Source organism: Tympanuchus pallidicinctus, unplaced genomic scaffold (genome assembly GCF_026119805.1).
Source record: "Tympanuchus pallidicinctus isolate F22 unplaced genomic scaffold, pur_lepc_1.0 scaffold21, whole genome shotgun sequence".
Classification (NCBI taxonomy): domain Eukaryota; kingdom Metazoa; phylum Chordata; class Aves; order Galliformes; family Phasianidae; genus Tympanuchus; species Tympanuchus pallidicinctus.
Genome location: NW_026294733.1, coordinates 2,694,888 through 2,712,681, shown reverse-complemented (window position 1 = coordinate 2,712,681; position 17,794 = coordinate 2,694,888). Strand labels below are relative to the sequence as shown.

At 37.4% G+C, this 17,794-nt stretch overlaps 1 protein-coding gene across 10 annotated transcripts in view; it reads left to right on the top strand.

The window, feature by feature from the left end:
* The window catches only part of EBF1 (EBF transcription factor 1), a 266,492-nt gene that overhangs the window by 233,909 nt on the left and 14,789 nt on the right, over positions 1–17,794 (top strand). For all 10 annotated transcript variants that reach the window (XM_052684476.1, XM_052684475.1, XM_052684474.1 and 7 more), the window contains one exon: positions 444–532. In XM_052684476.1, coding sequence (XP_052540436.1) covers positions 444–532 — 89 coding nt within the window. The remainder of the gene's footprint in view (positions 1–443; positions 533–17,794) is intronic.

The window sequence follows — 17,794 nt, the reverse complement described above, 5'->3', positions numbered from 1 at the left end:
CATGGATCATATAAAATGTGTAATAAAGAAGAGAAGGCTCCTTTAGAGTTACTTCACCTGTCTTCCCATTACAAAGGACCTTCCTTGTAACAGGAAATAGGAAAAAATAGACAACATGAACATGGGGTGCAAAGCATTTATCAATTTAATTTCATCATGACTTTCAGAAATAACAATTGCTTTCTATTTGGTAGATGTGTATACAGCATCCCAAATTTTGTAGAGACTTTGTCAAAGGCACTCAAGAGAAAGGTTTGCATTGCTGGTTCAACTGAAGTCTCAAAGCCAACCTCATCCTAGACTTCGTAATCAGTGTTGATTTCAGTGAGAGGAAATTTTGCTGTGGTCCTTGCTTGGTCTGGCAGTGCCATGCTGATTGTTGCAGTGCAATGGAGCCTGTTTGCTATGCATTTGTCACATCACTGCATTGTTTGTTGTTTCAGCTCTGAATGAACCCACCATTGACTATGGTTTCCAAAGGTTACAGAAGGTTATCCCCCGGCACCCTGGTGACCCTGAACGCTTGCCAAAGGTCAGCATCAAGTTTATTATTTTATTAAATATGGCAAAACTGTTTACTGGGTATTTTTGTTTAAAAGTAAACCCTTTTGAGTTTTATATTAGACTCTCTGTATGTGTAACGCTTCGAGTTCAGTACTTGGCACAGTTAAGCAGAAGGAGAGGCATGACCAATGAGGCCAAGTCAAGCAGTTCTCATATCAAACATTATAAGACTTCTGTGACTCTCTGAGTCACCGCTGACTCAAACAGCCCCTGCCTTTCTTAAAATCAAATCCTGCTCTGTCTTCTGAATTACTTTATAAAAAGCACGTTCTTGACTGGTATTTTGGAACCCGAGCAACTTATTCGTAGCAGAATGATGCTTCTTGGTTTTAGTATCACAATAGTGCCATTGTAATTTTGAGTTCACCGTTGATAATAGCAAATAATATGGGTCTTTAGTGAATATGCATCTAGTGCTGCTGCACCGAATGTTGTTTTAAGATAATAATAGTAGCATACTGATTCATTTCAGGATCTCTGAAATAATTAGAGCAATGTATCGTGAAGCGATTTGCTGTTCTTTCGCATTAAAATATGTGGGAGATGTTTTGTTGATTTATTTCATTTAAAAACTGGGGAAGAAGTTTACACGGCTTCCAGTTCTTCTGTCTTACACTTGGCATGCTGTCTAGGTCTGTGCCCACAGCTGTTCTTGCTGCCTATACTTTCATGTCATTTTGTTCTGGTGGAATCTTGTGGATTTGCTTGAGAAAGAGTGGGGGTATTTGAAAAAGCACTGATCTGCACTGAGGTGCAGAGACACTGAGCTATCGCTGTATGTGGCACTGTCTGTGGGCTGCCACCTTGCAGTGTCTGCTCTGCCACGATGGCTGTTGGTGAGTTAGTGCCTGGCAGGCAAATAGGCTGGGTGTGCATGCTGGAAGAGCACTGCCTTCAAGTTACACAAAGGGAGATGTGAATTTGCAGACCTGGGGCACAGAGCAGTGCTTTAGCTGAGAACTCAGGCCAGATTCATCAAAGAATGCAAGTTCAGTGTAGCCTTTGTAGCTGAGTTAATCTCCTGCTTTTTTATTCTGTAGCTTCCTAAGCTGTATGTAGGCTTTTATTGTCAGTTTTTGTGGACTTAAATGAGTTAATGTTTCTGAAGTGTTGCTAAGATAAGAAGAGACTATGAATGCTACAAATTACTTTATTTCTTGATAGAAATTAAATTCAGTGATTTTTATTTTACTTTTTGTGCAGGAACGTTAAGTCTTTTATCTTTGCGTAGGAAGGCTGTAGGCTGTGGTTTTGAGGTTGATGATGTGTTGTCCTTCCCTCTTACGACCAGAGAAACATTCTGCCCTGGAGAGTTACATTCTACATTGGCTCTGTTCATCCTCTACAAGCTGTCCCTTTCTCTGACTTTTGGACAGATTTGCAGTAGGTCTTACTAACACAGCTTTCATAGGTCATCAGATTTCCCTCCAGAGATGCAGTCCTTTCCAAATAAAGAGAGCATCCTTCTGGAGGTGATCTTTCAGGTGCATAATGCCTCTGCCACCAAAAAAACACACGGAGAGAAATGGTTCTTTAGAAAATTAGCGACCAGCCTTCATTATGCCCCAGGTATCTGCAAGACCAAAATAAATACTTCAAATTTTCCCTGAAACCAGTATTCCAGTTAATGAGTGGATGCTTGCAGCTTTTGTTTCTAAATGAGGAAATTCAAGTAAAATAAGATTGAGCAATGCCAGGTTGGGTTATGCGCCTGAGTGCTAATGCATCACAGATTTTTGCAGTTATTGAGCTGCCTTTCAGATGCCCACAGTATTGAGGGGGTCCCAATAATGTAATTGGTTTTTTTGTTCAGTTGGTTTGCTTTTTTTTTTTTTCTTGGTATGTGAAAGCAGCCATGAGGCTGTGCACCCTCCTTTTTCCCATTTAGACTAAGAGTGTTCCCACAGTAATAACCATACATTTCTGCTGTCTAGAGCCATAAGGCATAAAAACATGCAGTAGAAAGCTTCATCTGTCTCCATATTGTGACTCCAACATTTAGCAGATATTTATGGATACAATATGAGAAAGAGGGTTAACACTGAGTCATCTCTCCCCTCATATACCCTCTTGGCTGAATGTTTTTGTTCTAAATACGTTTGCAGGACAGATTTCCAAGTCTTTAAAGAGAAATTGTATTTATGCAGGTAGAAGTGCAATTGATGGCCTAAAGGAAAATGTTACTGCTTAAAGAACTGAACAAACTTAGGGAATAAAGAAATATCTACATGCAAGGTTAGAGGGATGATGAGGACTTTTTTTTTTTGTCTTTGGGTAATTTCTTGTGTGCAGGCTCGATGGTTGGACCTCAAGCACAAGACTCATTAATATGCCTTGCACAGAGGCTGACTGCAGCAGGGGTTAGGGCACATGTTGACTTCAGCATTTGAGGCACTGCTGGTTCAATTCCCAGCATTGCTTGCTGGCTCCAGAATCATAATCAAGGACACAGCGAATCTGTGCTGGGTGAGCACTGCGCAGCGCTCTTCTCCATGTCATTAAACCAAGAAGGGCTTTGGCAGAATTCCACTACAGACAATTCTCAGTGGCTACTTAGAAGAGAGTTGGAAGCCATATGGCTTCCACAGTGGAACCATGGTCAGGGAGGGCAAACGTGAGAGAGGCAGAGATTTAAATATCATTTCCCCCATTTTCCCTTTTGTCCTGTCAGTGCATCATCGCTTTCTGTTTCTCAAAAACCTTCTACTTTATTTGTTAAATACATAAAACACATTTCTGTAATTGCTCTTTGGTTTTGTGGCCCTTACCCCATTGAAACATTACTGATGAATTAGAGTGATTTAAAAACTGAAATGATTACACTGCTTGGGCTCAAAAGGGTATGCAGTCCTTCCCATGGACCAACGAAAGGATTCTGCTGTGTGAATTATCCTTAAATTAAGGAGAGCTGTTGAGGCCACTAAGTGCATGTAAGCACATGCTTTGCTCCAGAGCTTGGATGTTAGCAGTCATATTTATGTCAACAGGCACATTTCTAAAATCTCTGAGGCTATTTTAGAAGTTTGTTCTCCACAGGTTTTCCATTATTTTCATAACTGCTCAGTGACTATGAACCTTTTTGAAATGTTCCAGGTATCTGCTGGAGGTGGGCAAAGAAGAAAGCCAGATTATGAACTTTCATTTTTCTTTCCCTGCGCTTCAGTGGCCAAATTCTTGTGGAAAATGTCCTCCCATAGTCATGAGAGAGTTGAAAAGTAGAGATGTATTTAATCTAGAAATGCAATATGGTTTCTGAAGAAAAAGTGGTGGGAGCTGATGTTGGCAGCTGTGTTATGATGTTAACTATAGGCTAGAGTCCTGTTGTGTCAAGAGCAGATCAGGAAAAGCCACCAGTTCAGGCTTGTCACCAGTAGATGTGCCTGCTTGTACACACACAAAGGCACAAACACACGCACCATCAGGAGAGTCAGGCAGTGCAGAGGTGGTGGAATTAGCACCCAAGGCTTGGAGTGAGATGAAGTATCAGGAGTGTGCTGGGCTGTATAGTCCTTCCTTTATAATACAGACAGGAAGCAGATCAGATCAAACAAGTGATCTCTTGGGAGAACTGAAAAGAAATGCCATGATACTAATGTTAAGAAATTGTATTGTTGTCCTGAAGGATTGGTTTGCAGAAAGCCTGCCTGTGAAGCTGGGGAGCCAGGTGCATTTTCCTTGTCTCCTGCTTTTGTGAATGTGCACACAAATACACAAATGTTGTTGGTTCTTGTGCTCATAAGTATGGTGGGAATCACTAAGGGTTCAGATCACAACAACATGTTAAATTTATTTGCGTTAATTTATATAAACATCCTACAACCCTTAAAATAAATCCCTGGCAGATACACTGATATTCTACAACCTTGTTAGAACTCCACAGCTACAGTTGTAAAACAGTTTCAACTGTGAGCTAGATTTGAAACACATCCATCCTAGATGATTTAATATCAATGATTCCTCTTTATATGCAATTTCCTAGAATTTATTTGCCATTTCACCACTCTCACAACTCATCATGTGTATTTAAATTAAGCACACGATTGCTTGCTCTGCGTTCAAGAATCAAGTCAGAGCGTGAGCTGACATCCTCTCCCTCCCAGTCTGCTGCTCACGGTTGCAGTCTCCAGGAGACCCCTCATCCCTCCTGAAAGGGGCCTTTTCTTCTGCTTTCTCCACTTTCTCTTTGACTCCTTTTCTCCGGTCAGTCATTAGATCCCAAGACATATCCCAGTCCTCATTAGGACACTAATAGGAGACAGGTGGTTATTAGGAACTAGTGGCTGGCAAATGCAGTTGTCTTTTCCCTCATGAAATCCCAGAGATTTGCCCTTTATCCATCATGACATGGGAATTGTTTATATTGCAAACAGAGGTTGGCTGTGAACGTGGGTGGGTTGGCCCAGGCTTGCTAGCCAAGGTTAAAATAGCAATGAAGACAAAGCAACTCAGGTTTGCTGCTTCATTCAGACCCAGTGGAGATTCCCAAATTGATCTCCATCTGCTCATCCAAAATATGATGTTTTTATGCTATTTTAACCGAAGTTAGCTAATTTGAGCTAAGGAAACACATCTTTGTTTTTGTTCCACCCAGTGTCACAAAGGGGTTGTTAGAAAACTTGTATACCAAGTATGAGCAGGGAGGGGAAGCATTTGAAGGAGAGCTAATGGAGTTCATTTGTATAGCAAGGACAGCACGAGAAGCGCGTGGTGGTTTCTACACTGTGCTGTAAAACTTGTCAGAAAGTAAGACCACAGTTAAGGTTGGTGTTATCCTTATCAACTGGATTTTTTCATTTCTAAAATATTTGGGCATTTAGTTGGTGGTGAGGCTTGCTTTGGTTTGGTTTTCACTTTATCCTATTGAAAATATTCGGGTTTCAAAGTTGTTTTTCAAAGTTTGGGTTTTGAGTTTCAAAGCTGTTGAGAAATAGATGGCCAAAATGCTTGCTGCTGCTATGGAAGTGTCTTTCTCATGAGGTGCTGCGCGTCAGGTGAAGGGGCATGTCTGGGAATTGCAGAGTGTCCAAACAGAGAGCTGAGAGGCAGAGCCGCAGCGCTCACTGAAGGGCAGAGCCTCGCACCATCGGCTGGCAAGGAGCCCTTTCCTTTGTGAAGGTCGGCAGCGTGCGTGCACATTTCAGTGAGTTTTCTTTAGAAGTGGGTCAGCATTTACTCAGCAAATGATTAGAGCAGATGGTGTAATTTAGAATCTATGACAAAACTTTTAATAGATCAGGGCTAACATGATGACAAGGAGCTCTGTGTTGTTCTACGTTCCTGACTCCTGCTTCGCCTTGGGGTAAAAAACATGCCTCGGATTGGATTTTCTATACTGCTCATTCCATCTGAGCAGCTCAAACCACTTGTTTGAGCATTCTGTAAGAGAAATCCTCACCTCTTTCTCTATTCCTGCTTCCATTATGGTTACTATTTTAAAATACAACAATGAATTGATGGAGGCAGGAAGGCACTAAACAGGTAAACACGGTCCCTTCAAGGAGCAGAGGTTTGAAGGAATAAACCACAGTTTGAAGAAAGTAACAAAGGCTGCATTTGTGTATTTTGCTCTGTGGAGCTGAAAATATCTAGTAAATTGATCCCGTGGGAGTAATAAATACACATTACTTTATCTTGTACTTCATGTCCTATACCCCTGAGCCTTGATAGAACAACACCACTTAATAGACTTAAAAAAAGAGTAATTACAGTCATTGGTTGTGTGATATTTCAGCCCTTCCAGCCCTGCCTGACCTTCTAATTTAGCTCACCGTGTCTAACTAATGCATTTATATTCATCTTTTATGAAGCATGTGCAGTACAAAATTGACTTTGCAGCCTTTAGCAAGCTGGCTTACCAGGTTCAGGATCTGGTTAGTACAGTGCACAGTATAGCGTATGTACATTTGCAGCAGAATCTAACAGGCATATGGATCTGATCAACTATTACTTTTTATCCTTTTGGAAGAAAAAAAAATAAAAAAAAAAGAAAGAAAAGAAATTATTCCACTTCATCTCCCCCTCCTATTTTTTTTTTTAAAAGCTTTTACTCATTTCAGCATTATTTACAGCTAAACATGCAGGCAGAAACATGCAAGCATTTTAAAAATGATTACCACTAATGTTTCTACTTGTCAGAAGTGCTTAAATTTTCCTGCACTTTGTCTAAAAACTTAGCACTTTTACCTTTTAAGAATTACAAATTTATAAGATCTTACTAGGCTGATTTACAAACACACCTGACAGTTTGTGATGAATGATGTTGCAAAACTTACAATGTGTTTCTCTGTCATTTCTGTGCATGTATATATTAAGAGGCAGATTAAGAAGAGAGAGAACCCCCCTCTGAAAGAAACCTGTGAGTTAGAGAGCAGACAGAAATCTCTCCTGTGTTTCCCCATAACTTCCTGCTCACTTCACTCATCCAGTAGAGCACAATTGTTCTCTGTGCATTTTCTTCCACCATATGGTATCCTCATTACCATACACTAAGGGTCCATATGGGGAACTTGTGAAGTGAACTGTATTCATTTTAACTGCCAGATGAGCAGCCTTTTGCTTTGCAAGCTTAGCTTAAGTCATCTGCTGTCTTTATGTTGTTATGGCAACACAGCACCAATAAAAAATTCTAATCTACTGTAAGCGTCTGGGATCACAGTGTTTTAAATGCTCTCCGTAACTGTCCTCTAAGTGAAGGTGTTTGTTCTTTGAGTATGACAAAGGGTTATTGTCTACTCCAGCAGGTGGCAGTAAAGAAATTTTCTTTAAAAAAAAAAAAGAAAAAAAAAATCCCACGTCTCTTTTTTTTTCCCCCCGCAAATATAGTTTATTTTTTATGCCTCTTCTCCCCTCCATTTTGAAAAGTCATGCAGTTATACACCATGGTCTGTCCTCTGCATGTTCTGGGCTTTCTGGTGCTCAGAGCAGAACTGCATGCGAGGCGTTTAAGTTGCAACTCAAAAAGTAAAGATAGTGAAGTATGAACCTGTAGTGGCAGCTCATGTTCTTTGCTGACAGAGACTCAAGTACCACTTCACCAGGATTCAGAAGCCTCCGTCTCCGTGCAGCTGTTTCTTCTTTGGAGTTGTTCAGTTACATTTCTAACTCCCGATTCAAACACAAAGCTAATTAAGACTGTCTTATGGTAATGGGAGCAGGCAGCAGCATTCTTAAATATAAATCATTTTCACCTCCGCAGGCCACATGATACGTTGCATTTCTGTCTCTCTGTCTGTATTGAAAGTGAATGTTTGTAGTCTCAGTTCATCAGTTCACATTAGCCTCATGCTGAATATTTAAACACAGAACAATTTGAACACACCATGAAGAGAGACAGTGGCTGCACTTTCACTTGGAACAGCAAGGGCTCATCTAATAATAATTTAGTAAATCAGGCATTTAGTGGCTCAGTTGTACGCTGCATTGTGCCAAATAATATTCCCTTCAACTGTATGCTGGTAACAATGAAATTCAGATCCCAGTCACGTGGCATTTCTTTGCTCAATGGAGAGATGAAATGGAAAATCACCCTCCCAATAGACTGTTTGAACGTAGTGATTTATCAAAAATATAGCAGACTGACAATATAAATAGGATTTGGTTGTATGTGGTACAATCTATTCTAATTAGGCTTCTTATTGGTTTAGTTTCTACTACACAGATTCTGTGATAATTCAGGAATTACATTTATACATACAGTAAGTTGAAAATGTGAGAAAAGAGGAGATAAGCAGAGTTACCACATAGTTTCTGTCCTTTAAGGCCCAGTGCTATGGGAATTATCACCAGATTATTATTGCTGTACTTCCAGCCCTGGCTGCATGCTCTGAGGAGCAGTGGGGGAACGCAGCTGCTGCCTTTCCTCATCACAAGATGCCATATATGTTAGTTCATAGCATTAAAACAATATCAGGTTAATTTCTTTTCCCTGTTTAAGGCTATCAGGGTTTGTAGGAAGTGGTAATCTTATTAATATGTATTAGTAACTAACTGCTATAACTGGAAAAGAAGAGCAGACATGCTTTGGGGCACACACGCCTTGCTTCTTGCATGCTGACTGTACCTTTTCTTGCCTGTATCAATGGGTCTAATAAAAGATATTACCTCACCCTACAAACCTGCCTTGGTTGTAACCACAGGCCATTGTGAATTCAGCCAAACAGCGACTTGTTAAGGCTGTTTCTGATGAAGATAGAGGAGAGAGAATATTTTCTAGAAAGTATGTTGTGAAGTTTAATTGGTTGCCATTAAATTGGTGCTTTGAGATCTTTGAATACAGGGCATTGCAGAAGTGTGAAGTAATGTCTATAATCTCACCTAAGGCTTCCACTTCTAGCCTAGTTTTAGGTGTTATGCAGTGGATTACGTGGTGATGTAAAATGTGATTGCGGTGTATTTCTCACAACACAGTCCAATTGAGCAGCAGAAAAAGCATCCTTCTAACCATCATGTTGCCATTTAGCAGAGAGTGCTGCAAGCAATAGGATGTCTGTTGTAATTCTTCTAAGAAATAGAGAGCTTCACAATCTATACTTAACTGCTGACACTTGAAAACTCAAACATTTTGGTAAAATGAATCAAGCAGTAATGTTTCTTTTATGAGAACTCCTCACGGGAAGGGAAGGTTTGGCACCATTTGGAGATCAGGCTCAGTGATCCATCATAGCAAAGTCAGCTGTCCTGGCGCGTCTCATAGGTCACTCGATCGAACCGGTGGCTCTTACAACTATATTATTGCTTATGGAACAGTAATTGAGGCTCCATGGTTAAAAATTACCTGGTCTAATAGGCAGTGAACAATTTGCACTCAATACAATTATAAGCCAGATCATTCATTTCATAACACTTGGACTAATTTATTTGTTGACCTTTTAATATCCATAGCTCTTCAGTAGTATTAACTGCAACTCAGACAAAATCTCTTGTTCGTTTTACTTTCATTGATTTTTTTTTTCCATTGAGGCAATAACAGTTGTTTGAGTACAACCTTTTCTTTCTGTTGCAGTAGTCAGTCATGTAACTTATGTTGATATAACTCAACTGGACTGAAATGTCCTCCAAGTACAATAGCAAACAATCTCATGCTACTTGTATAAATATGACTGTGCATTTCAGTTTTATTTTAAAGAATGTTCTAGAATATATTTCTGACCAGAGATGGCAAATTATATGCCTGCTGAGAAGAAAATGGAAACAAAACACAGAAGCATTTTTTAAAGCACTGCCACATATATATTATACTTTCTTTTTTCATGTATGGGAGATTTGAGATAGAGAAATTTTAGAAGTTGTCTCTATTAATGTAGTACTCCAGAATGAGCCAAGTGTCTTTACTAATAATGTTGTAATCATAATTTCATCTGGACAGCATCTTGTCTCTTGAAGTCCTAACGCTGTAGAACAGGAACGCTGAATTTTTCCTATGTGAGCTTTTGACAAATAAAATGTCTGCAAAAATATTATTTTACACACAGGAAATAAATATTATTAAGTTTTGGTATCCTGAATTTTCTTTCAATTTTACAGCTTTAAAGTAACTCGAGAGTTAAGAGCTTTTGATGATCAAAAAAGTTACTGAAATATTGATGTGTTGTGAAAAATAAGTGGTGAATTTTTAAGCACTTCTGTAAAACGTGTTGGTGTAGTAACAGTGCTAATCTTTCCACTCCCCATTCAAAAAGGAGCCCTAGATAGTGTACATTGAATATCCACTTTTACCTCATGAGGGTACACAGAGAAAGATTCTGTTATCACTGTGAAATGTTGGATATATTTAATTTCTTACATGTAAGGTTATTGGTTTTGGAAAATTTCAGTTCATGTTTCAAGGAAAAATATTGATAAAATATTATCAGGTGAAAAATATCTTTTGTTACTGGTCAAAAAAAATGGAATTTAAAAAAAAAATGCTTGGAGGAATTTCAGTAGTCTTTCTGAGCTGAAGTCTCTCTGTGCAGTAAAATACTGTAAGCCTTTTGAACACATAGTTATAAAATATAATTGTTACACATTTGGCATTTTATGCTTCCCTAGGAATAACCACTTGGTATCCACACCTAATCTATGCTCTGTCTTTTCATTTCAATTGGGTCTGAAGCGGTCCTTCGTTGTAATGAGAATGCCCCTTTCAAGAGACTTCTTTTAATTATACCGATGATAAAACGTAAGTGAAAGTAGTCATTTGTAGAGGTTATGACTGAGCAGTGTTTTAACTGTAATACTAAAATCTACCTACGTTATTTCAGTCTCTATTTCAACGTTTTTATGCACTCTCTCCACAGAACAGAGCGGAATATGATTGTAGGTCAGATTTTCAGTGTATCTTACTTTCAGTTTTGCTCCTGCTATTAAAAGTAAGCTGAACTCTCAATTTCTGGCTACTGTCACTTTCTACATAGACCAGAAAATATTCATTGTTTGACAGAGAGTGACAGTTTCACAGATCTTAATGATATGCTGTCTTTTTTTTTTTTCTCTTCAGTCTTCGTTAAAACAAAGTGCAGGGGGTTCTTTAATTAATTTCATATGTGTGAACATGTTTTTTACAGAAAATATCTAGTTTTTTGTACTTACAACAGATATTTATGTGCGTCAAAGCACTAACAAAAACAATTCTGAAAATGAAATTGAGAAAACACATAAATACAATTTAAACTTTAATTACTAGATAGCTCTGCTGATTGAATTCAGATGACATTCTTGCCTTGCAGTACCAAACATAATTATATGTCTTTACAGATAAAAATGCAGTCAAGTGAATTATGCCACCCAATACATTCCAGTTTTGACCTAATGGAAGAACAATTTAAAAGGGATACAACTTGACCTGTGTTTGTAAATTCTTTGTGCATATAAATGATAAAAAATAGATAGGAGCCTATCTGCCAGGTAAAATGTTTTGCACTGTTACAAATTCATATTTGGATATCTGCATTGTACCGCACAAACAGGATAAATAAATGAGCAATAAAGACAAAAAAGCACAAACAGTATTTTAATCTTTTTTTTAATCCCTGGTATTCTACGGATTTTTTTCTAATGGGTACAAGAAGATGGTCTGCAGAACAAAGCTTCTAAAAGAGCCTTTGCAGGATCTTTGAACAACAGTCCCAGAATGTACTGTCTCTTCTCATTTTACCAAAATCTTTTTAAGTTTACTTAAGTCCAGACCCTTCAAATTATTTAAAACATTCTTCTTCTTCCATAAGGGGACTTTGACAACTTTCCAAAAATATATGGGTATAAAATGGTCAAAAGAAGACTGTGAGTAATAACTCTTTTTTTTTTTCCCCCTTCTTGCAACTCTCATCTGCAGCTGTTTTCAAGAAACAAGAATGTTATTACTGTAGAGAGTAGAGGAAGAACTATCAGAAAATCTTATGTATGCAAAACCAAAACAAAATAAAAAAAATCAAAGCTCATTAGAATCAATAATGAACATCTGCTTTGAAAGAATTGTAGGTGGCAGGAATGGTTTGGGGTAAATCTTCAAAATGATTTGCCCGAGATCACAGAGATTGCTCTGTGCATGTTTCCTTGTTTGTTTTGCCCACAGTTGCAGGTAAATGTGGCATACAAGGAAAGTTTAGAGTATGAAATGCTCTTTCACATCAATGTAGTCAACCTCTGAATTAAATGAAAGAGAAGAACCTGATGTAATCTACTGATTGTTCATATGCTCATGGGTAAATCAGGAATAACCTAGATGGAAGGAAATGATATGAGTCACTGCAAACTGGAGAGATGGGGACATTCCTGTAAAGAAATGCGACAAAGTCTTTTTTGTTAGCCACTGAAGTTCATTTTTTTTGGACTTATGCATTTGTGATCTCTTTTATAAATAATTTACTTTTTCTTCTAATGATACACTGGAACTGAAAAACTAATTGTAGTATAGGCTTTCATAACTGAGCGGAAGTATATGAGGAAACCTGATCTTTATATTCATGAGATAAAAGTTGCAACCTCTTGAGCGGAATGAAAATACACTTTCCTGATCTTGCTGTGTTTCTGGGTTCTGTCCATAGATTGTCATAGTATCAGCTTGCAAGGTTACCTGTGGAAAATGCTATAGAAGATGCCAGAAAATTGCCATTTACTCAATTTCTTAATGAGGTAGTGAGTCTCAAATATGGCTGACAGCCATGAGCTACTTGTTGATGTGTTGTAGGATGTAAGATAGAGTGTAGTAGTATCTACCAGTCCTGACAGTGAGCATGGCCTCACGAGTTAAAAGTTGACAGCTCTGAATAGTTCCAGCTCTAGATGTTATAAATGCCTGTTTCTGGTGAACTTATCTGAGGCAAGTGATACTGTAAACATATTTAGGAGAATCTAAGTTCTGCAGCCATCTGAGGGATATAGGTGAGAGTCACTTAATTATCATTTGTCTGTAATCCCTAAAAGAAGTGATATAAGCACTGCCAGAGTGATTTTAGTTCTGCTTATCAGCTTTCGTACATCTACTCTTCTCTCTTAGAAACTTATCATTAGCACAGAACTCCAGAGCGTTTAGCAGTAGAACTTTCCAAATTACATGGCAGATGCTTCACTTCATAGTAATATGGTGGGAGATTCTCCAGATTCTCAAATGTCACTTTATTCAAAAGGTTATTTTAATGCAACTATATTAATGCCAGTGTATTCCACATTACTGTGTATCTAGATGAAGAACAAGTCTGTGCCAGCTGCTAATTCTTTTGCCATTGTTATTTTTGTTATTGTTGACATTGTTATTACATTTATGGAGATGGAAGACCAGCAGCAAGAGTGGTGTGGATGGAAAAAAAAGAGGCTAATACTTTCTATTTGTGATTAAATACAGCAAATTAACAGGAAAATAGGGGTAACATGAGAAAGTTGCAAGGACAGACTTACAGATGACCACTACCATTTTGTTTCTTCTTTTGTTAGCATCATTTCCAATAGAGATTATTTGAATAGTGTGTGTTTTCTCTATTGGTATTTATTTATCACCTTTGTGGTTAAGAGGTATTTTAATCATCAATTCTCAACATTTATGGCTAGATGCCTGCTCACATTTGCACTTCAGTGTTTGTTCTTTCTGCAGGCTTTCTATATTTTATTTATAAGGTTAGCTCATTGTGGAGCAGGTGGTAAGGTCATGCATGACTGTTTTTAGTGCTGTAGAGTTAGGCTGTGATTTTCAGTTTAGGCAGAAGCTGATGAGACTACAATGGCTTGAAAAGCTATGGTTCTATCTCCCATTTTAGACATTTTCTGGAAATTGCCATTGAAATTCAGTAACAGGATTGATTCAGTGCACTACCATGTTGTAGGCAGTGGTAAGCTGAAGGGTCCTTTTACCCATCAAGTGAACTGTGCTGTCTTTCTCATTTTTCCTTCCCATCTTTGTGATGTCTGTATGGCATTTACTTCCTCAGAATTACTGAATTGTACCATATGCAAACAATTGTTTATTTACTAGAGAAATTTTCATCTCTGAGTAGAAATATCTTTTCAGTGAAATGGTCCTGTTAATTTATTCTTCCCATAAGGCCAGCATAATTCCTTCAGTTTTAAAATTAAGGGAGAATCCTTACATTTTTTGATGGCTTTTATAAGTGTTTTATAAAAATACAATAGCTGAAGATGATAAAATAATGCAGTGCTCCCTGTAAATATGGAAAGATGTGAGACGCTGAAACTCCTGTATGCCACAGATCTAAAATGCCAGTCATTTACCTTGGAATCTTTATAAATATCTCCACCTAAATGTTATCTTTGCCACTACAGTTAAAAGAGGTGTTCATAATTTTGTCTTTTAAAATATAATGTACTTACAAATGTTGAGTTTAAAACTTTTTTCTAGTACATGTCCTTCATTAGTACATTAAATGTTTCATCCTTTGAAAAACAAAGGAAAAGTTTGAGCACAAAATATTATAATTTTGACTTGAAGTAGAAGAATGCTAGCATCCCAAGATGAAGAAAGGAATAGGAGTCTGATGTTCAGTATTTTGACTCTGTAGAAGGGGTTCTTTTTCTTTCAAGCAGCCTTGAGAGTAGGAAGTTAGAAGGCAGAGCCAGGAGGTCAGACATGAGAGTCAAGGAAGTATGAATGACATCATCATCCCTAAGTAGCCTCTCAGAAGATGAATGAGCTCTCTCTTGTATTACAATGCTAGAGAGCATTAGAAGGTGATATGATATCTAGACAACACATAAGATAAATGCCTCACAGCATGCTAGAACAGCTTTCCCCCCACGCCCTCCACAAGTACATAAATCCTTTGGTGGTCTCCGTAATACCATATGTGGCTGATGAGTATTTTATATTGTGGTCAGCTTCTTGACAAAATTCATTTAGATTACACTTATTAGTACCTTAAATACTCTAATTTAGTTACTGGAGCTGAATAACTAACTGTAACTCAAGATTCCCTTTTGCTGACTGGACTCACAGTACTGCTGGGACACAGAGTGGATTTTTTTCACTTATCGCCCAATGAAAAATAAGCAAATGTCAACAGCAAAGAGATCCCATATTTTTTAAAGCTGCCAAAAAAATTATTCATCATGATAAAACTTGACCCAAAATGTATTTGTTGTAATGGTGTAATACACTTGAAATGCAAGTTTTATGTTATTAATGAATTCTTGCTGAAGGGAATGCATGTCACAGTCAAAACATGCAAAGTTGCTGTAATGTTCAAAGTACATTCAGTTGGAAGTGGATTTCATCTGAATTACAGTCTTTGTGCTTCAAAAACACAGTCATTCTCATATTCTTATATAATCCTTCCTGCAGTAATTTTGGAATGCGCAAAGTCACAACAGACTATAGCCCAGCTCTTCTCTTGCTTACATAAACATTTGATACAAATATCAGTTGCATTTTTGTTTCACAAATTAAAAAAAAGTAAATCCTGCAGTAGAAAATCGGCTTCTGTTTGGAATGGACTCTGAATCAGTGGCGTGTAACTGGGGGGCAGAATTCTGATTCATCGTATTTAATCTCTAAAGTAGTTTCTGCTCATTTCAATATTTTTGTTATTTTTATAGAAACAAAATTGTGCTCATTTGAAAGAAAATGCAAGACATGAAGATCCTCACTTTGCCTCTAACTAAAAGCTGCATAGTTCTTTATTCCAAATGAAAGTGTCAGACTTTTCCCATTTGTAGAAGAGTGGATCTTCCTTGTTGAATACCTCCATAAATTAGATATTAGCTATAGTAAAACTCTGTCTCTTCAGAAAACATTTCCACTAGCATATTCAATTAGAAGGGTATTACGTGATGCCTACCTACTGCTATGAAAATCTGTGGTTCTATGATGAAGGCAAATGAGAATTTCTGTGAACAAAAAGTATACTGAAAAACAGATCTTGAGCTTTTGTAGAGATTTCTATTTGTAGTATGCAAGTTTCACTCACTTTTTGATGTCTGTCTGCTGCCCTGTCCACCTGTCTGTCTGTTTATCACCATTGCAGTGATAGCATGCAGTATCAATTGGATTTTAAAAGACATAGATCTTTTATATTAGCTGTCCTTTTTTATAATACCTTTTACAAATTTAATCAATGCATTTTAATATACTATATAGTTTAAGTGCAATATACAATAAATGTTCAAGCTTCATCTTATACATGCTCTAGCCTTTAAATTGTTAAAACTGCAGTGCCCTTTCAATCTACTTACATAATGTCATAAAATATACATTTCAAGGTAAATGAAGTCAGCTACTTCAATTTAGTCCCTCAAACTGGTAGTAAATGAGAGGTTAACACTATGGTGCCAAACCCATTATTGAGTAAATTTAGCACCTTGGACAGCTCTGTAAAATCTTTATTGCTTTCCTGACCTGCTCGTCATGTTCTGTCTGTGTGTTCAGTGGCTCTCAGCTCTGATTGAAAGGCAATATATTAGATCCCGAACACAAACATGCTCGGGGGCTGCTTCACTGTGAGCGTAATGACATGGAGGTGAGAACAATTTTCTGGTCACCGCAATCCAAGCACCTTGCAAGGTCTGTTGCTCTAACTTATAGAGGACTTTCGGGGCTCCTTTCTATGTGAAGACGTAACTGTAGTCTGTGCTGTAATTTAGGCAGAGCTGTAAGAGGTTTAAGATACATCCAGAAAAAAAAGAAGTTAATATCCTGAGTATATCTGTAGTAGCATTTCATTGTGTATTTTTAAAGCTAGTTTGTGTCTATAGTTATATTGTCAGCTCTGCAATAGAAAATACCGGTATCTGACACGGGATACATGATCTGAAAATATCACAAACAAGAAATGCATTTTTATGTGTGTAAATATTCTTAGAGAAAGTAGGAAACTCAAATTTATAGATTCAAAAATGTTGACAAAAGTAGCCACTGACTAGCTAGGAAAACTGAATGTTATTTGTCAAACATACCTAAATAAGCCATCATGATAATTAGTTTTATTTATACACAATATGATACATCTTCAAATACCTTCCATTTTTTAAGAACTGGAATATATTTAATATGAAGTAGAGCACCTGTAAGATTCTATGTAATTACCTCATTCTTTTAACATGGTCTTCAGTCTCTTTTTTGATGCAGTGTGAGGGTTTTTTTTTAGCTCAGCATTACACAAATAACTATGAATAGTCAGGTAATTAAACTTTCCTTTTTTAGTAATTTAACATAATGACAGCTTTGGTTAACAATATTCCAAAGCAGTTTGTGGGCTCTTTATCACATTCTAATTTTGCATTAGTGAAATATATAGTGCAAACACATTTTACTGAAGTGAAGTATATCCTAGTTTAAAAAGTCAAACACTTTTATAATAATTTCCCTTTTGAAATCATTTTAATGTTTCTGTTCTTCTCCAGTTTTTATCTTCAACATGAGGGAAAAAGGGCTACATAGTTTTCTGATGATTTTGGTAAAGCAGCAAGGATTGACTGTACCTGGATGTTGCTTGCAGTCTGCCTACTCATAATTATGTAGCTGACAGTTGTGGTCAAGCTACACACACAGAGAGGGGAAAAAAGAAAAAAAAAAAGAGAAAAGAAGAAAAACTGTAGCAATGTTACTCCTCAGAATGTTTCAATACAGTGATTCAGAAATCCATCAATTACATATTACATCTGACTTCATATGTGGAAAATAATTTAGATGTGTGTTATGGGAGAGGGGTGTGTGCAGCAGAAGGCAATCCTAAATGTTTACTGGAAGTACAAAAATCCTCCATCTCATTTTTGAATTTAGGACATTATATATGTCATAAGTAGTTAC